This window comes from Teleopsis dalmanni, chromosome X (assembly GCF_002237135.1).
Source record: "Teleopsis dalmanni isolate 2A chromosome X, ASM223713v2, whole genome shotgun sequence".
In the NCBI taxonomy this organism is placed as follows: domain Eukaryota; kingdom Metazoa; phylum Arthropoda; class Insecta; order Diptera; family Diopsidae; genus Teleopsis; species Teleopsis dalmanni.
The window spans coordinates 63,571,583-63,593,840 of record NC_051848.1 but is presented as its reverse complement, the minus strand read 5'-3'; the positions used below and the strand labels follow the sequence as shown (position 1 = coordinate 63,593,840).

General features: G+C 29.1%; 2 protein-coding genes across 3 annotated transcripts; both read right to left on the bottom strand.

Moving 5' to 3' along the window:
- LOC119689094 (neutral and basic amino acid transport protein rBAT-like) lies at positions 1-8,558 on the bottom strand. 2 transcript variants are annotated; one of them, XM_038103831.1, is made up of 3 exons: positions 8,196-8,558; positions 1,824-2,005; positions 1-1,766 (listed from the first exon to the last, which is right to left on the bottom strand). In XM_038103831.1, the coding sequence occupies exons 1-3, from the start codon at positions 8,556-8,558 to the stop codon at positions 401-403; spliced, it is 1,911 nt and encodes a 636-aa protein (XP_037959759.1). In that variant the 3' UTR covers positions 1-400. The 2 variants fall into 2 exon arrangements, with proteins under 2 accessions (XP_037959759.1, XP_037959760.1); XM_038103832.1 differs by lacking the exon at positions 8,196-8,558 and adding an exon at positions 7,898-7,948 and having other exon boundaries at positions 401-1,766.
- Positions 8,559-19,015: 10,457 nt separating this feature from the next.
- LOC119662795 lies at positions 19,016-19,767 on the bottom strand. Its single transcript, XM_038072552.1, has one exon. The coding sequence runs from the start codon at positions 19,507-19,509 to the stop codon at positions 19,072-19,074; it is 438 nt and encodes a 145-aa protein (XP_037928480.1). The 5' UTR covers positions 19,510-19,767; the 3' UTR covers positions 19,016-19,071.
- Between the last annotated feature and the right edge of the window lie 2,491 nt (positions 19,768-22,258).

The following is a 22,258-nucleotide window of genomic DNA, read 5'->3' as shown; positions in this document are numbered from 1 at the left end:
ATTACTTATACAATAAAAAAATAAATGAATTTCCTTTTGTTTTGGTTTTCATCAGTTTAGGTTATAGTGGCAAATTACTTAGTTTATATAATATTTTATTAAAAGTATTAAGTTGAAAATAAAAAAATTTTAAGTTTTTTCATTATTTATAACAAAATATGGCGCAATTTGATGGGAGCTAAGACTTCTATTACAAAGTTTGTGTTCTTTTATAAAAAAATAATTTGGAAAAAGATAAATTATTATTTATATAAATTATTTATATACACAATTTTAACAACTTTAACAATTTTTAAATTTTCATGTTCATTCTTAAAAGTTATACTCTTTTCACATTTTGTTTCTATATTAAAGAAAAAATTTATTTGTTTTGATTAAAGAACTAGTCCAGTTACTACTTCTATTTATCCAATTTTACCACAATGGTTTCCAGTGGTCCAATTTCAAAGTCACTGAAATAAATTTTATCCTTTTGAGATTTCTGAAGCATTACAACGCCACTGTAGTACATGGAAGTCATGTCCATGGTAACACGTTTCTTGCCAAAGTTGGAGACGGATACGAATGAATTTCTGCGCGGATATACACGTTCTACCACTAATATATCATCATGACTACGACGTATTTGTGTATTTGGCAGGGTGGTTTCTGGTTTGCATATGGCATTTTTATAGATTGATGGAGATCGATCACGTAGCTTGATCATTTGCGATATGATCTCAAAATGTTCAAATTTCAAGGAAGCGCTTTTCGGCAACCATGGCAAGATTTCCCGACTGGTAAATTGCTGTGTCGTATTATGGTACTGCATTGTTGGTAAATGATGTAAATGCTTTGTGTCACTATGCTCATTGTGTGGATCAGAAACAGCATCTAAAGCGATTTCATCACCGTAGAAAATGTTGGGAGTGCCAGGCAGCATCAGCTGCATAAGAGTTGCAGCTAGTATTAATTCGTGACGATCAGCTGCAGTTGTTATACGATCTCTATCTTCACCGCTAATAGACCAATGAATCCAAGCGCCATTATCATGTGGTATCACCGCACCCTCTAAAACTGATTTAATACGCTCATCCATATGTTTTGTACCGTTCGTGACTTCTAAATGTACATCAACGAGGTCAATGTGTTGAAGTGCAGTTGCTTTTGTGTCATCACTTAAATTATTCAAGAATGCTTCACTTACAATAAGCACACATTCGGGACCAAGTAAACGTTTCCATTCAGCTAAATGATGTAACAAATTGGTATCTTCAGTAAAATATTCTAGTCCTTTTATATAGAACCCATTTATTCCAATATTTAACCATTTACGTATGGCTTCCGTTATCATGTTCTCGCTGAGTATAACAGTATTGGCAGCAGCTGTAGTTGTTGTTCCCATTTTAGTATTATTGTTTTCAGTGCTTTGTTCTGTAGTACTTGTAGTACTTGAAACCTTTCCCAAATCTTTCACTAACACATTTATTGGTAAGTCTAAAATAAGTGACATATTGCGTTCATGTAGCGATTTCGCTAACTGCGCTACATCATGAACGTCTCCTAAAACGTGTGCAACCTTTGTTAAGGAAGTAGTGTTCTTATAGTCATCAGGGTAGTGAGAAGTAGGAAATATGGAATTAAGACGTACTGCAGCAACACCCATCGAAGCTAGATATTCTATACGATTTTCAATGCCACGTATGTCCCCGTATCCATCGCTATTGGAATCTTGGAAACTAGCAGGGAATATTTCATAGAACACGCTACCACGATACCAAGCCGTTCTGTAAATAAATGAGGTAAATGATTTTTTATAATTATTTTAATGTATTTTATCTTACTTAGGATTGCATGTTTTTGGTAGTGTAATAATCATAGCCACAACTACCGCGCACATCGCGAGTAAACTGGACATAAATGCAAAAAATGTACACTTTCGTATTAATGGCCAATTCCAGGACACAAACGATGGAGCGTCTTTTGAGAGTGTAATATTGCCATTTGGACCATGACCATTTGTATCCTATAAAAATATATGAAATTTATACAAAATTTATAGAAAGTAATAAGTAAAGTAATGTAATTATGAATGAGTACTCTCAATAATTATATAAAGGGTATTGATAAGAAAATGCTAATATAATGATATTGGAAAATTACTACTATCAATTACTACTTCAGCTTCTATTCTTGATGCGGCTTTATGACATTTTTGAACATCCTTAAAAATATGAATGGAAATTAATTGATGCTTCAGGCTTGGAACCCATCATTTAAAAACACCTTTCAATGAAAACGAAGAGGCAGCCTCGTAGAAGATCTATGATTCCTTACGCGTTGGCGACAAGTATTGAATTAGATGAAACGATGAGTGGTATGAGCTAAATGTCTGTAATGGTCAACTAAGTAAGTTACAAATAAAAACTCAGCAAAACAACAAAAATACGTTAGTTTTTGCAGATCGTAGTCACAATTGCATTTTTCAAATTTTGGGTTTGGAATGAGTTTTGTCCGTTAAAAAAATGGGGTTTTCTCAATATACGAACTCGACTTTCTTCCATTGTTTTGTAAATACCAAATGTAGCATCATTCAAACAACTGTCCACGTTTTATGAGACAAACGTAATCAAATTTCAAAATGTATTGTTGGATAAGCAAAGGTAACATATGTGAAGTCCATAAAAATAATAACAATCCCACTAACATTTATATATATAATAATTTATTATTATTTTTTTGTAATTAAACATATCACATAATATAGTTTCAGATAGATAGCTTGGAGCTGTGCATACAATTCGAAATATGTTGGCGAGATTCATGACCACGGTTGCCACTTATGGTACTTACTTTAGTATCAAAATTGGTACTTTTTTTTTCGTTTGGTACTCATGTTCAAAAAATGGTACATTTTTGAGGACTCAACTTTATTGTGGATATTTCCAATTAATTTTTTTATAAATGCAACTTTTCACTATTTTATATTTTGTTCATTTACAACACTATGAAAAATACAGAACGAAAAACAAAAAGGTCCAAAAAACTTTTGGACCTTTTTTACAGAAAAAATTTTTAAACCAATTTTAGCATCAGGAAAAAAATTTCAAGTGGCAACCGTGTTTATGACACTAGCCTGTATATGAATTAAATATAAATATATAGGAAGCTATATGAATTTTAAGTGACTTTTCTACTTATCATTAATCAAATTACTTAATATAAAGTATTTATAATTTAATATTTATTTAATATCAAAAATTTGCAAATCAAATGGAAGTAATGCTCTTCATCTAAATTGTTATAAAAAATCAATCAAATTATATTAAAATATTCTCAATGAGTTAAAGCAAATGCTTTCACCCGTAAAACTCTATAAATAGTGTATATATACTGAATAGACTGGGTTTAAAGTAACGATAAAGAAAAGTGATATTGAAAAGCATTTTAGTTCATAAGTAAAATTTTTAGAGTTATGCTTACACTATCAAAGTTCATATATTGCAAGATTGGATTGGAATACTAACTATAAAATAATTGATTTTTATAATCAGCTTCCGTCTAATAAAATGGGTTGCAATAAATTTCAATTCTATTCTGCAATTTGACTGGAAATATACGCGAGATACAACCTGGATAATGGTATTAAATATATAATCAGATGCATTTCAGGAAATTTCCACCTCCTCTGATTAGGTTGTAATAATCAAGTTGTTATCGTATTTTGACTCATATAAGAATCAGAGCATTTTTCATATATTCAGTGCAATTCTAGGATAAGACTGATATTCCATGGTATAATAGCTTTTAACATTTCAGACTGTGATTTTAATATTGGGAGCACTGACATTATTAAATAGCTGTATCAATAAAGGTGACCGATACCTTATAAGCCATGTAGTTTGGGAGCCTGTAGTTTCGCTTGAGCTTTTTTAGCTTGAATATGTTTGCACCAGATTATGCGCCTATCTGAAAAGATGATTCAATAGGTTACATTGTTTACCTGCTTTTGGAACTGGGTTGTTATGTAGGCAGGGTGAAAAGTGATGTGACAGGCTTTAAGCTGAAAATTTAGCTAATATTTTTTTTATGTTGGGCGTAAATACTTCTAAGCAATTCTATTATATATAATACCTGTGAAATTATAAATTCTGGTTTCAAAAGATATTAGCTGATTTTAAGTTTTAAAAATGTGTCGTTACACATATGAGATTGTTGCATTTTTTCGCCTTTAAATTAATATAATTAACTGTTTAATTATTTCACAATTCTCTACGAATATATTACGAGCTTGAAACTTTTAAAGCATTAAACTCAAATTTTTTTAATACAGGTTCTTGTCTGAAAAATTAGCGTTAAATGTTTGTTTTAGATTTTAGTATAATGTTTATATTTATAAAAAGCAATAAGCAAATTAAAAGATGATAATTTGTTTATAAACATTAAAATATTTCAAAGATTCTATTCGGATTTTTATACCCTACACACATCTAGTCTAAAAAGGGAATATTAAGTTGGTGAGATGTTAGTAATACAGAGAAGTAGATATTGGAGTCGATAATGAAAATATTTTGTTTGATCGTCGATTTTTAATATATATATAAATGCATGAATATTCTTTGGGAAAATTTTTGTGATAATGTCTAGAGTCTAATGGAACACCATATAAATTAAATGATATGAATTAATTTTATTTAATATGCAATGTATGGTAAAAATTAATACGATAACTTTAGATTTGGATACAGCTGTCATGAAAACTGACATTTTATATTTATATCATTATATAAAAATTACGATATATAATATTTTCTTTTAATTTAAATTGTAACTGCTATAATAAGTGTATATTGAAATACTGAAATTCGATCTAGGACAACCGCTGCATAGTTCAAATTAGATTATGAAGTGCTATGGTACATAAGAATAGACTAGACTCAATGTAATTTTAAACTATAATTACTTATTATAAAAATTTATGTTAAAAGTATACTTGTATACGATACCTTTAACTTACTCTGAAAAGTATCTGATAAAACGACAGGTTAGAACCCGAATCTTTGAAAGATTATCCGTATATGCTCCGGAGAGCATCCTAAGTTTTTAGTTGGGAATTCGGTATTGGCTTTGTAGTTAGACACTAGATCTTGCATGGAACACATTAGGATTAAGCAGTAACATCTCCAGAAGTATTTGTGTTGATGTATTATTATGTATTATGTATTATATTCTTAACATTATATAAATAAAACATTATGTATTAATGTACTATTATTATTAAATAGAAAAAAAATTTCCGAAATGTGACATTTTAATATTTTTTCGCAGGCTATTATGTTAAAATGATTTTTATTTATTGTTTTTATTGAATTATAAGTTCTTATTGAAATATGTTAATTCTTCATATAACGTTAAAAACACAGGAACTGTTTTAAAAACATATATAATGTGTTATTACTAAATATAGAATCGCTTAATCGTGTTCAAATTTGAAGCAATCATGCAATCTGATAATTCAAGACATGAGCTTTAATGATCGATATTAAAAAACAAACGATTGATTTTTTACTACAATTTTAGACAATTTGGGTGCGGAACAATGAAGATTTATATATGTTATTTAAAAAATTATTACTTATTCAGTCCGTATGAACGGCATTAAAGGTTTGGAAAATATGAAACTTTTAATATTTTTGACTCTTTTTAGATAATTACTTTGAGTATCATATTGATCTATTCTATTAACACTACTGTGTACGAGTTTGTAGTACTTTTACTTTTTAAGTGGATTTTATAAGATTATATTATTACTATTGAGACTACATATCAATTCTAGATAACATAATATACACATATGTACTATTTTTTAAAACATAATCTTGTTATCACTGTTTTAAGTTCTTTATTGGTAACTAGACTTTACATATGTAAACATTTCGTCAATTCTGGGTTTTGTGAGAAGAAGTTTTTTCTCAACTTATATTCGACTTTGTACTGGGGCTCATTGTCATTAATGATAGAATTCTAATGATTAGTTGAACCGCTCATTTTGAGTGGCATATAATCGTCATGCTTACTTGATTTATGAAATTATCCGATTTGTCTAAAGAAAAGGCAACGAAAGTATTAAAATAATATATTTTTATTTGAAGAATTTATTCTATAAAACACATTTTTTTCTCATTTTATTTTTATTGTAAGATTGAATATATTCACACTGAAGTCGCTAATATCTTGGAGTTTTTTTTTTACTCAAAACAATAGCGAAGTTGAGTGTAAGGACATGAAAAATTAAAAAGCGCATGCAAAAGCTATGTACAAAAAATAACAAACAAATTTGCAATAAAAGGGATGTTGTGTTGTGTACTACTAGTTTACTTAGGTTAAAAATTTCAAATAATTCGTTGAAGATGAATTATTGAGGTCTGATATTCTGTAAATCGCTATTTATTGACAACGTAACTATGAGTATTTGTGTGAACTGAACTTTGTAAGTATGGAAAAATGTAAGAAAGTGAAAATGATTCGGTGAATTTGTAGATAATTGAATAGCTTTGTAATGTTTGAAGTGGATTGGTTTGTATATAATGAATTAAAAAAATATTTCACGGGAATTGATGCATTAAAAGAAGTTGTTTTTTACAATCACAATTTAAGCGGTACAGAGTTTATAGCAAAAATTTATGTTTTTGACTGAAATTAATAAAAAGGTGTGTTGTTTTAATAATATAACTTAGGTTCAGAGCAATACTACATAATATATAACTACTATATATGGACATCAGAGACAAAGTCATGTTGCTGAATAGGTGTGGTATATTGAAATAGGCTGCCTCTGGAGCACGAGTTAAAATGAAAGAGATAAAAGAGATTCTGATTTTACAACGGTTTCTTGTAGCGTCAGTGTTATATGTGGATACATATATATATATATATAACATATATATATATTCATGGATTTTTATTTTCAATGCATCAAAAACTGAATGTTTGTCCATATAAATACGTTCCTTTACGTAGTCCAACCCACAAAAATATATAGTGGTGTTAAATCATATTATATTTGTGGTTAATTCAAATCAACGCAAAATAACATTTCCATAAAATTTTCGTTTTACAAAAAAGAAAAATATGATTTGCTATATAGCTTTGGACGCCGTCTTGGTGAAACTACGTATCTTCCACACATATCCACACAAATAACATATCCTGTGGCTTAATTTCATATGGCTGTAGTGATCAGAATTCACAGTTTGTGTAACATCTCCAGGCAGAATGTTAAAAGGTACAGTGAATCCCTCGATGCAATTATCTTTCAACAGTTATTGATGGATTTTTTTTAATCCTGTTAGTTGATAGTTACACCAAGCGAAACATGAGTCTTAACTCTGAAGAATATACAGTATAGAAGATTAACAACATTTTTATAGTAAGTTTTTACAATTATTTATATATGTATGTGATGTTATGAAACTAATCGTTTTATAAAATGGCAAGCCTTATATTAAATATGCGTACTACCAAATCAGGATCACGATATCGTGTTTTTCACGTGAAAATTTGGTTTCAAAAAACCCAATATTTCAATATATAAATTAGAATATTAATATTTCCCGATACTTTTGAATGACTACTGTTCATACAAGTTTCACTCCTACAAAATGAAAGTAGAAAACTCATTGTGATCTGCGTTTAGTTCACAGACTGACTTTTTTTGTTCAGATATTTTGTTACAATATCAATAAGACTTGAGAATTTATTTTATTTATAAACGAGTGATTTTGAGAATTGTATATATCACAATTTATTTTCATTATCAAATTTAATATATTATTAATTGAGAATTAATGATAATTCATCATTCCGTCAAATTTGAATAAACTTCTTCGATTTGGAAAAATTGTTGAACAATGCCTACCATTATAATTTAGTGCTATATAAACTGTATAAACGTTGTAATATTCCGCACGATTCACTTCACAGTTAGGACTTATTGTTAGTACTAAATTGTTTACAATTATTCGCAGATACTTTCAGGCAGCATCAATTATCATATTAACTTGTTGAAATTCAATAAATAAATTACTTGAAAAAATTGTTTTGATTTATAATTTGAAACAAAAATTGAACATTATTTACTTAAAATTTACGCACTTTAGCTTTTTAGTATTCCAGTGCTAGATATTTATAATGAATTCCATCATCTTAATAGTTACCTGAACAGTAATGCCATTGTTGTGCTGTAGATGTTGGTAGGCATGTTTACTAAATAGAGTTGCGCTTGTGTCTGGAACGTGCATGCCTATGCCAGAGCTGCTGCCAGATGAGGAACTGGTCTCATCAACTTTGGCATCTTCATTGCATAGATTAGCCGATGTATTGCTATCGTTATCGGCACATGGTGTGAGTGGATGTGAAAATGTCAATGGAGTTGAGGTTCCATTAGTTGTTGAGAGCAGCGGGCAAATGGAAGCCTCCTCTTCTGGCATAAAAGTGGATACCGAGGGTGATTCAATTAGTGTATGTGGTAGTTCAACATCCAGTAATGCTGGATCTGTTGATAAGCCCATGGCATTCATGGTCTTCTACTTGGTACGTTGCAATAAAATGAATATTACTTTGTATTATTAAATTGGAAGCCGCAAATAACTTTTCATTAATAACTTTTAGTTAATAAACAATTTTTATGAACATTTCTGCCAATTATTAGTAAAATACAAACTATTACGAGTTTTTGTTTCGAGATATATTTTTTTAGATTTTTTATGCAGTATTTCTTTTGCGTATAAAAGCCGTTCACGTTCACGTAACGCAATCCATTCACACACTTAAATAAAAAGCCAAAGAAGAAAATAGTATCCACCGAATGAACAAAATGAACTTCAAATGAAATTTTTTGTTTATTTTTATCTTTTAATTCTTTTCTCAGAATATTTTGAAAATTATGAAACGGCAAACACCGACTGTTTTATCTACTACAATATCAAAAGCGGAAGTTCATTGTCTTTCGTAAATTATAAAGTTTCACTTTTTTCATTTAAATATTGTTAATGTGAACAGTTTCATTAAAGCAAATGAACTTATTCCGGTTTGAAAACGTTTGAAATTAAGATAATTAACAGCTGAAAATGAACATATTCGGAAAATTATAATACAATATATATCATATTACATTTATAAATTCCACTTTTCGTTCATCCACATAAAAACTCATGTATATATACTCCTTTTTATAATTATAATAAATGTTTATTCATAATTTTTAGTTTTGTATAGAGAGTTTTACTTAATTAAATAAACTTTTTCTGGTTTAAAAATTATTTAAATTAAGATAATTAACAGCTGAAAAAAATATAATAATTAACATATTAAAAAATGATATAATATAATTATATTAAGTTAAGTTTTTGCCTGTATATTTCAACCCAGTTTTAATTATATATAAATTAATAAAATGCAAATAGATCTTATTCTTGAATACACTCGGTGTTCTATCTCTAACTTTTTTTGTCATACCTTCAAGGTTAGCTATATATATATTTACATATATTTACATTATTAATAAAAAATACAAATATTTTATAGAATTATGGTTAAAATTAGCTCAGGTTAGCTTTGGTTAATACAGGTGATTCTTAGTCACGCTTACAACAATTCGTCTCTACCATTACTACTACTACTATTACTACTACTACTAATAGAGTTAAACCACTGTGTAGATTTTATGGTAAACATTTTTGAGATTTTAATAGTATTTGAAGCTCTAATCCTGAGACAAATTACCAAGCATTTTGTAAAGATTTTTAAAACTTTTATCTTTGGATGACATCTTAGTAGGACTTGAATTAAACCTTGTGTAATGTAGTTTTGATATATACGATGCGTTTAGTCAGATTATTCTAATTGAATAAATTTTAAAATCATCCTAAAGTTGATAATCTTATTCCTGTCAGATTTTAGATGTTTATTAGTTAGAACTACTCGTACTACTTGTACCTCCTTCTTTTACTATAACATACTTCCACTATATTTTATTAGTTTTGCGTTGAGGATGGGACTTTCACAATAAATTTGAATCTTGTTATATTCAAAACTTTATGTATGATATAGTTCCAGATATACATAGTTTGCGATTGCAAGTTCATTTTCGAATGCTTATTCTATTCTATTGTGGCTCTTAGACGACGATTACTCTGCGGGTTTTATTTGATTGCTTATGTGCTGATATATAAACTTTGCTCTTGATATGTATGTTCAATTAATTGTTATTTTATCTCCATGATTTCAGTTTCAGTTTCTGCGAAATGCTCCGTTAGAGGTTCGCTATGCTTAGCGTATCTCAGATATGTACATTAAGGTTAAAATTAATATATTTTTTTATTTTAAAGAACATGTCAATGATTCTTGAGAACAGCATTCCTTCCAAGTAAACTCTGATTATAATTATTTAAGAATTTGATTTAATTTCTTAATTGTTCAATATTTTGAATGATTATTCTATTTAATTATAAATATATCGGTTAACTTTAAGGGGTTCGATATACTGAACATAAATCTGAAAAATTTACTCTTACTAAAATTCTATGCGGGTTAAATGAAGTCGAAACTCTTTCGATTTCATATATGGAATTTATACAATTTCGCTGCCTTCTCACTAATACGCGTAAAGTTAGTTCCAATGAATTCGACGATCTTTCTCTGTTCGGCCTACGATATTAGTCACCTTCCTCCTCTGTCGTAGCCTGTCTATTTGGCGGTTAAAATGTTTATATTGACATTTTTCTGCAATTTAGCTGAAATAAATACTTAAGTGTTTTGAGTGATATGTGGCACACAAAAAATAAATACACAAATTTAAACAATATTAATTGTTTTTAATTGGTTTGCGTTTATTTATGTGTCTTTGGTCACATTTTCATTTCTCCGCTACATAGTGTGAGAACCCTTGATCAGTTCATTAGATGCGATTAAAGTAGTAAGATTTAATATATGAATAATTAATGTTTACATAATGTGTAAAATGTATTTAGAGTAAGGAGAGAATTTGAAGAACTTTCTTTCATAGAATATTTTAGGATCACACAACACCCGAGTGTAGATAAAATCACATTTACATATTTGTTTCTGAAGATAAAACCATAATTTCCAAAAAAAACGATTCAAGTCAATTTCGGTTATAAAAGAAAATTTGCTAAAGAAATTGAAAATCATGCTGTAATAAACCTACGAAAAGGATATGAAGGATTTGAGTGAAATTCGCTGAAGGAATATCAGACTATATTTCAATAGGATAACGAAAAATGATTAGAGCATTGGGCTAAAATCTCTAAAGGAATTTAAGCGTATACATTAATAAACCCACAAAAAATCCAGATTTCAGCCAATTGCTGACATGGTTTTATTGCTCACGGTAGAACCTACTTTAAAGGCGAAAAATACGACTAGATATTCTTTTCACATAATGTGTAATATGTACTATAAAAATTTTAATTTAAAATATTTTCATTTTAAATTTAATGAAAAGGAAGTTTACCTAGACGAAAAGGATGTTTGCAAATCATTGAATATAACTATATAACTATTTGATTTTAGTACAAAATATCCACTTACGTTTATCTCGTTTAGTAGGTAAAAGAATCTATTCTAAACAATGTTCTAAATTATTAATAATATTGTATTAAGAGATTGGGATTTGTTTGTTGTAATACCGAACAACAACTTACAGATATTATATTTCAGAGGGTCTTTTCTTCATAACTGCTGGGTGATAATATACTTTTAATTACAAATGTGATTTGAAGATTCTCATTAATTGTTGGAAAATCTTTAGGATATTATGACAAATAAATGTGACTTTACGCTTATTACTCATTGTTATGAAATCTTGATGATATGGATACATACATATATTCAAATCGTAATAATTCGTAAGGTGATCTACAGCAGTTAAACAATCTTCTTGTTTTGAGAGAGACTACAAACATTTGTATATATTATTACAATTGTGTTACCAACTCACATGGGAAGGGTTTATTAAAACTCTGAGAATATGTTATATGTAAGCTAATGTTCTATGATTGTTTTTAAACATTAAATTTTTATTAAATTAATGCATCCAATTAATTAAAAAAAAATAATATTTATAACATTGCTGCAAATTGTCGAATTAAGCACATGTAACACTTTTGGAAGAACAAATATTTCTTTAGATTGGTTATGTCAATAGAAGACTGAATATTTTAAATTATCGTTTATTGCTTCCCTATTGATTCATTACTGATTATAGTAGCATTTATAGGTAAACGTATGCTCGTAATTATTTACTTAGAACCAAACCTCTTGCTCAACTTAATTTCAGAGACCATCTAATGTACACTTCTAAAATGATGGCAAGTTATTTGTTTATTAAATATAAATCAATAAGATGGCACTTCATTTCAATCATCATGACTTATATATTAATTAACTAATCAAAGTAGTTTCACTTAAGTTATGTTTGTTATTTTTTAGACGAATTTGCTTTTTCTAAAACGATGTTATATTATTTAATAAAGTGTTTATACGATGGTAGTCTTTTTTTTCACCCTTCTTCAGAAAGAAGAATAATTTTTGGGGGTTTTAAATTGTAGTAATTGCTATAACTCAGACAATAATTTTAATTTTTTTCAGCTTCACGTCTTCAACACGTTTTCTTCGGCTTCAAATTTGATAGGTTCAGATTGACATTTGAAGACATATACGGAGACATATAGATAAAACTAATGCATATATACAAAAACTGTTGATAATGAGTGTTTGTAAATCCTGTCTGGTAAGCTAAAGAACTCATTTAATTAAAATAAAATTTTGTTATAGCAAATCACAACTATTTGTAAAAATAAATACTAATAGTATTTTACTTTATTTTCTGTAAAAAATAAATATTATAAAAAATTTATATTATATGAAAAAATTTTAACATTCTGCTACAAAATATGTGATTGGTTGGGTTCATAAAAAAAATCGTTTCAGTTTTGTCAAAATACTTATATCTGTTCTAACCGAAATAAGTTTATCAATATATGGTGCACATATTATAACTGATACAGTAACTAGGTTAGATTTGGTTATACCGACGATCCATAGGGGATCCATTAAGGCTTATTGTTCCATTGTGTTATCGTATAATGGAGAGACTTAGTGTTTAAAACCAATTGGAACATTTGGTCATGTACTAAGTGGCTAAGTGTAAACAGATTTTAAGCATTGTTACGAGACACTGAAACTATTTTTTATAACCTAACTAATCGATTTGATTCAAATTTTTTTTTATAATTAATAGAAATATTTATCTAAAAATTTCTTTAAGTTACTTTAAAAATGAGACCCAACTTTTTGAATATGTCTTAATTTATTCTCTTAAATATATTTACCTCAATTGTGCATATTATGTATACGATTGAAATTGCTGCCTAATATAGAATAATTGATATGATACATAAGTTCAAAAAAAGAATTGCCTAATTTTAATTTGTAGTAAGATTTTTTATATCACGTCAATATTCCAAAACATGCCAGAACTATGTTTAAATTTCTGAGGGCCCTCTTCTTCAACACATACGGTGATATCTCTAGCATTAGCATTGGCCAGATTCTAGCCTTTATAAATGTCTCTGGCTGGTTTCTAGCTTGATCTTCTCTTTACTACCCATTATTCCGAGGATTTGTGGATTCAAAATGGCTTTCTTAGCTAATTGAAGAGGATTTGGTGACTTCTATGAACAATTAATTTTGAACCACTATGATATCCGAAATAATATAATAAAAAATATTTCCGACATTATATTATAGATTGTTTAAATGACTAACGGCATACATATTACCTTCAACTATTTGGCCGAAATGATTTTTTTTAAGTATAGTTTTGTTTAGTATCGTGTGTCTTGGTAATGTTGGAAAATAGGTCAGAAGAATCGCAACTTTGTTTTTGTTTCTTGGATTAAAGATTCATATCCTGCAATTTAAAATGAAAAATTTTATTAATAATTTAATTATCAATAACTCTAAGGTGTATTTAAGTTTCGTTCCGGCCAAACTGAATTTTTTTCTTACAAATTTTTTATAAATTAATAAAAATTATAAAGGGTTTTAAATTTTCTTCAAATTATTTATAAAGTTATATTACATAGAGTGTTCAGAATAACTACTAGAGCCACCACCCTTTGTTTATTTTGCTTATTCAAATCTTCCATTGAGTGTAGCAATAAAAATGCTGAGCGCAATGCTCCTTCATATTTGCATATACACGACAAATGCTATAATTGACTAAGAAGTCCATGTGACTTCTGTAGTGTCATTGGGACATTAAAAATACGCAAATGTATCTATTAGTATAAATAAACTGAAACTTTCTTGTGTACATTTTTTTTTATTTATAAACAAATTTATGTGCACTTTTAGAAGATATAAGGCTCTTGACTGCGTCTGCGCCATTTCCACAGTTTATTTGTCTTTATGGATAACAATCAATACAATTTGTACCATTAAAATCCACAAAAGTACAAATCGCAATGAATTTGGAACTTAACTTTGCTACATATTTTGACAGTTCTCAAATCCAAAAAAAAAAAGGAATAGTATTTATTTAAAAAAGTTTTTAAAGAAAATTTGTCACAATTAATCAGAATCGTAGGTGTGAATTAAAATAATCCATAAATAATCTATACATATTACCAATACTTCATTATCTAATTTATTTTAAATATATATGGCATTTATTATTTTCTCTGTATAAGTTATTTTACACTTTATGTATTTGCACGATGCTGGAGGAATACACTGACTTTGATAATTCTCTACCAAAAGATCAGACAGGATTTATAATGGAATCATTGCATTATTTTTTAAACTGCTCTTAGAGTTCTTTTTGATAAGCCAGTGAAGTTGATTTTTTTTTAATGTTGATATACTGGATGTGAAACGGTTTTCTATCAAGATGAGGATTTGTATCATTTGTATCATTTAAATAATATATAACAATATTGTTCTAATTAAAAAATTAACATATCTCTGGTCGCATCCCTATACTTGGTGAGAGAATGTGAAATGGTCGGAGTGTGTCATCCTCAAAAGCAATAATCACACGATTTGAAATGATGGAATATCAGGTTGTTAGGCGCATGATATTTGACATTGACTGATGAGTTAGGTTGAAGCCATATAAGTATAAGGATTTACACAGCTTTATAAGGAAGGATTCGAAACAATTTTAATTTTTAATTCAAATTTTTAAAGTAATAGCTAAGACCATTGATGCTATTAAAGATTAGCATTGAAACCGATGCTGTTAAATCAGGTAATTATTATATTATTTTGTCTGAAATAAAAATATGAAATTATTACAATACCTCATGAATCTATGGCAGCCTTTGTTCCAACGCATCTCTATATTTCTTTGATACATTGTTGATAAGATTCTTCAGAAATGTCTTACAATTAACCTTAATCTTGAAGTGAAATGCGTTTTGTTTTATTTAAGCATATTAAATTTTTAATATTAAAAATTTATTCGCTTTTTTATTATTATTTAATGGGCCGTACCCATAAAATTTTGACTGAAGTTAAGAAGACCTATCTATTTTTTGTTTTTCTGTTGTAAATATTTTTAGCTTTTGCCAATTTTTTCAATTTAAATAATAAATGGATTAGTAAACATTAAATTTAACACCTCTGCGAAATTTTTGTTGACTCAAGTTAAGAGTTAAAAAAATTTCTTATTATAAAAAAAGGCTGAAGAAATGAAGTAATTTGATATTCAAATACAATTTCATCAATAATTATATCTTTTGTATTATACAAATATCAAATATAGAAATAATAAAAAAATAAAATAAAAACGTAGACAGTCACAAATACGGGTACTTTGACACGTCGGAAAAAAGAAATTAAAATTTTCGCTTTAGTTTTTAGCTAATAGTTGTGTTGATCTATTAGATACGATATTTGGACTTTTGTTTAGAGATTATAAAATATTATAAGTTAAATATTAATAAAGACCTAAGTTCATATATCCTTTTTGATAGGGACATATGAAAGTATTAAATATTGATCACAATTTTCTTCAATAAGTTTCTATAGCCTTGCTAAGCTGAGTCCAAATGTTTTTCTGGAGATTGATTGATTTTAATGCCACTTTTAATCCACTTTAACGGATCTTTTATTTTTTAATAGACCCGTTTGCAGATCCATTAGCTTGATTTATGAAATCTTGTCATTAATGTGTGAATAAGAAAATCATTGAATATCAAGACACCTCTTAAAAAATTTCTGCCGAAACCAACTTATTAAAAATTTTATAGAAACATTAATATATATTATCTCTGTAAAATATTCATAGATATTATTAGATTTTCAGATTGTTCAGATGAAATAGATAGACTACTACTGGTCTTTTGATTTTTCAGAGACATTGAAAACATTGCGTGAAGTCCTAAACACTTAGGCATGATTTTAAATAATAAGTACATGAAGTGATTTGAATGTAATGTAAAATTCGGATATATAATAGTTTAAGATGAGGCAAAACTTTTAGAAGAGTATGATCAGTCACTTAAAAATGTTATATAATGAATTTGATTGTGTACAGTCAGAGACGAAAAGACAAAGAAACTCCAAAAGTCATACAACTTAGGAAAGCTTGACAGATGAACCTTATAAATTCGACAATGGTTGGGAGAGAAGTAAATATATAGAAAGGAACATCATTACACCTGATGTTCCACATTCCGAAAAATTTTTATTAAAAATAAATAAAATCTAAACGATTAAAGTAGGATGTTTTTTTTAAACATGTAAGAGATACGATGCTTTAATATTGTATATATTTTTAATAAAAATTTGTTAAATAAAATATTTTATTTTATCATAAAAGATATTTAGATAATAAACTGGTAGCATATTTCACGATATAGAGAAGTGATTAACAAAATCATTTGTTTACGTGAGGATCTAATTTTGTATCGCACTGTAAAAATATATTCATGAACCTGCATAAGTACAAATTGCTGCGGTAATTAATAGACATCCACTCGAAAGACTATTGCATACATAGAAATTTACAGAATGGATCGATAATTTCGCTCAAATGGAAAAATGAAAAGAATTCGCCTGTTTGAGCGGAAACTTCTTCGGGATTGCACCAACTATAAGGGCAAGCCTAATGGCAAGCACTTCTCCATCTCTGTCCTTTACGACAATGCCAAGATCACTTGCATTGACGAGTACCTTTTGATACACGCTCGTAGGTATCTCACCCGGCATCACGACCTCCCCCCTGACGTCTCTATTCTTATAATCCTTCCTGAAGATTTTGTTCTAGCCTTGCGCTTTAAACCTCCCCAACACCTGTCCCACTACCTCAATGAGTGGGACCGTAACCTCCACTCCATTCCCCTATATAACCGCGACTTTCGTGACCCCAGTCACAAAGTTTACCGCTAACCTCGCCCCCGGTCATCTGTTCTAGCCCCAACCTCTTCTTCATAACTTAATTTCCCTAATGTACGCTCTTGCTTTCTGGCTTAGATAAATCTAGCTCGCTAGGTACTAAGTCTATTTTTTCTCCTCTCTCCCCTGATTACTGGAATGAGGTTTTCACAATGCTGTGGAAATCTTCTCCATTCATTCCTAAGAGGTGGTTTAGTGGGTTCAAGTTTCACACGGTGGCTTTTGATGCTTCCATCTACTGTCAAAAAAAAAAAAGTTTCTCTCAAGGCGGAAATAGATCCATTTGTTTTTGGAAAGGACAAAGTTATAAATCTTAAATACTAAGCACTATAGCCAATTTTTTGACTTTAAACTAATAATATTAATCTGGTAGATGTACGGTTTTACCAGGTAGTTATAACAAGCCTCAAGACCCTTCATATTTTAACTCCGCAGAACAAATGAATGTTTAATCTAATAGCAATATATGAAGTTGGTGACATATATTGCCTGTTAAGATCTTGTGTTTTTTTAATACCGCTTTTATTTTCCTGGGTTACACAAAGGATTAATTTTTAATGGAAATTCCTTAATTTTTTATATGTAATTAGCTGTGTAAATTACAGGCAGTACAGGCTTTGTATAGTAAGTAGTATTGTTAAATATTGTACTGATGCTGTGATTGTCAGAGTCCCAAATAAACCAAATAAATCCTATCCAGCAATCGGAAGAGTAAATACATTATTAGAACATATTTCCAATCGAAGGTTGAACTTTCACTTGTGGTCATATTAAATTTATCAGAGTTGTAGTCTTAAATGTTAGGTGGTCATAATAATTGTAACTTATTATTATTGTAAACAATAAGGAAGTCAAAGTTAAAAATTTTTTTGTTAAAAGTAGACAGTTTCATTTTAATTACAAGGAGGTAGCGTTTCATGTCATTACTTCTAGGTCTTCAAAACTAGTAGTCATCTACTTTCCACTAATCATATCTCAGTAATAATAAAACTTCTCTAACTTTTATGAAATTAACATTCTCTGATATACTGAAGCTACCATATATTACTTCTTGCGGATAGGCAGAAATAATTCAATTAAACTGATCTTAGAAGATTTAAACAATCTAATACTTTTTAAATAATTTAAAGTCTTGCATTTTTTAATTAAAATTAGCACCAACGTTTTTCCTCGCCACATTATTTCAATTTTTTTTTTGGGTCAAGAACGTGACATCCGTTTTTACTTTCATTATTCACAAAAGTGTATAATATTTAAAAAAAAATAAAAATTTCTTCAAAGTTGAATAAAAAAACTGAAATCCACAAAACACACTAAAATTGTAAATAACTAAACTTTTCGTCGTATTTTTTTTACAAATTTATTTTATTTTTATTTTAAACTAAAAATGAAATTAGGTTGCTTAATAGTAATTAATGAATAAATAATTAAATAAATAAATATTATAATATTTTGCACATTTCTTAATACACACATTTCTCTTTCACTTTTATTTGCTAATTTGTTTATGTTTTGTTTTTTTTTTTTTGGAATATTTTTGTTAATAATTTATAACAAATTTTTTTTGATCTTTTACCGAAATTTTTTACACTTCGTATACTTTGGAAATTAAATAGTGTCCTCAAATATAGCAGCTATACCGTCATCGTCAGATCCCCCACCAAAACCAAATAAATCATCATCAGCATTTGGAGGAACAAACACACCATTAAAAACTCCTTCCAATCGATCCTCAAGACCCATAGTTGAGGCTATGCCATATATTAAACGCATCACAACTAAACGCACAAAATTTGGTGTACTCGTCTCTTTACCACTTGCGCCCAGAAATATTTGACGGTCTTCTTCATTTTCTTCAGGTGTTCTTACTGTGGTTGCAGGTGTTAGCGTACTTTTGTCATTACTTTCTCGTCTCTTCTGTTCAGTCATAGAATTGACAGTTCTGGTTAGATCACTGGTTGTTGCTCTGCCTGAAGATAACGTGCAAATGTCAAGTAATAAAACACCCACAATTATGAACAAAATGTAAATATTAAATTTCTCCATATTTTTGTTTAAACCGTGAAGGAAATTTTTTTTAATCTGTGTTCTGCAAGTGAAAAGTTGCGACTGTTTATGCAAATCTTCCGCAATTGTGTGGACAAATTGTTCACATTTACTGAAACAAAAGCTTTCATTCAACAATTTTTCAATAACCGCTGTGAGTTGTACAATCAATCAGAAGTCAGTCGTAGAAGTGATCAATTTATCAATGAACTTCACGATATATTAAGCATAACAAAACTACTAACGTTAGAGCCGCCGTTGTGATTACTGTACGTATTCTACATACTACCGGTACTTAAAGCCACTACCGCCTAAGCAACCGATTGAAACTATTACGAAGAGTTGAATTGTAGCATTTTACCACAGTTTGGGCAGCAGTAACGTTACACTGAACTTAGTTAATATTCTGTCGGTCGAAAGTAATTTACATATCTTACAGCACGCTCATAGCTTAATCTTCGTATTACTGTTCCTCATCTGCTCACTACAAATTACTCCCAACGTAATTCGTTTCTTCTTCATGCCATTCAATGTGTCAGTGCCTCTTGCAGTCTCTTAACTCAATAGCAGTAGTTTACCATGGAGACTAACAAACCGCAAGAGACGATCTTGAGGAAAAATGAAAACAAAACCCAACAAAAAAAAATTTGGTTATTAAAGAAAGAAGTTGGGAGAGAAAGCCAGAAAGCCAAATAGCTTCGGTGATATGAAATGGGCATGCGTCACGTTAGCCAGTTGGGTTACATTTACGAGTTCTTCTGTTTAACATTGACGTTGTTGTTAAAATATGATTACAAACTCAAAGCAGAGTATATCGACATGAGCGGTTTAATTTTAACTGTCAGAAGAAGAAAGGGCCTTTAAATTTCTAATATAAAATTAGTATAATTTGCGGTATTTCATAATTTCATTCAAATACTTTTTAATTGTGGAGAATTCTTCTAGAACTATTTCTTTCAAATATATATTTTGATTTAAATTAATTAAGATGTATACTTACCATCAGAGGCGAGGCGTCGAATGGTTCAGAGTGTTCACTGAACACCTTAACAAAGCTTCCTTTTTAGATTTTTCTTTATTAGGTAAATAATCTCGCTATATTGCTACTTAACATTTTTTATAATAGCTTTTCCAAACAGATTAACATAAACACAAAACGTAGAATACAAACAAAATCACACATGTGTTAGTTACACCCAACATTACTTACAATTAATAAAAGAGAATACACAGTCCTCTTAAAATATACTAAGGTTCAAAATTAAAACTGCACCGCGTTGCTTACAAAGCATGCAAATGAAATAACATTCACATTGGGACTATGTTCAATATTGAATACACAACACAAAACATACAAACAAATATATGTACGTAAAATAATCTTAACTCTTAAATTAATGCGTGCAAGCAGTTCAATAAAAAAAGTGCACTTCAAATGTTATGCAAAGTAAATACAAAAGAGAAAAGAAATGACTGAGCGAAAATCGCTTTACATTTGACGAGAGGATCATTCCACTAAACTGAACCAAAAGTTTATACAAAGCGTGCAAATACAATCAAAGTCACGGTTGCTGTTTTATATGGTGAAATGGTTCAGTATAAAAACTGAACCGGGCATTGTAAATACAAAGTAAAAGAGTAAATGAATGCATGAGAGTTTCTTACTCTTATATAGAGGTTGGAAATAAATCAATAACAAAGTCATTATTGCAATTTAATACTAGCAAATGGTAAAAGTAAAGAAAAAAATTAAAGAAATTTGAAGTGAAAAATAATATTTAGAAATGAATTAATGTGTGATTAAAGATTTGATTCAAATATCTTTTTTTAAACGATCTTTTGAAAAAAAGATTTTAATTCATAAAATGAATAAACCAACTCCAGATATGAAGAATTTGATACCTGTTGTAAAAATGTCGAAATCTATGGTAAGTCGTAGTCTTCCTACAGCTACAGCTTTATGGTAAATAAAAACCAGTGGATCACAGGCTGCAAACATTTAAATAAATTGTTTTATTGGTCTTGTACGCTATTTGCTTGTGGAAAGGACAAAACTTAGAAGTAGGGGGAATACGTTATAGTTGGAATTCTGTTTTGATTAAATTGTGAACACCTTGCCAAAAAGCTGACGCCTCGCTACTGCTTACCATATATGGGATGTTTTATTAGCTGCATAAGAACTTAAAATGATAATACAAGACATAAATATTGTTGGAATGAAATTTTTATTATAATCTGTTAGATAAATTTAATTCATTTTATTCGATTTTTGGAATATGATTTCCGGCGTATGTTCGCCGTGGCTCCAAGTTACATGGTCTATCCGATCAGTTCAATTTTTGACTATTTTTTGCAATAATTGTAGCCGTATGGAGTAAATGATGGCATGAACATTAGTTTACATTGCTTTAAGAGTTGCTGGTTTAGCCTCATAAAAAGTAATTGAAAGGCGTTAAATCGCATGATTGAAAGGGGCAGTTAACAGGACTACTTCTGGATATAAAGTTGTTATCAAATATTGCGCCGTCTTATTTGAATGAAATGTCGTCGATATTTACTTGGTTAACTATCACGGATTCAATCAGCACGGCATGACAACATTCGCCATTCAATGTAATGACAGTTTCTTTCTCATTTCGAAAGAAATGACACCAAACAGTCAATTTTAAAGAATGTAATGGTGATTTGTTAACGACTTGAAGATTGTCTTCACGGCAATTTTATTTATTGACGAATCATTTAACCAGAA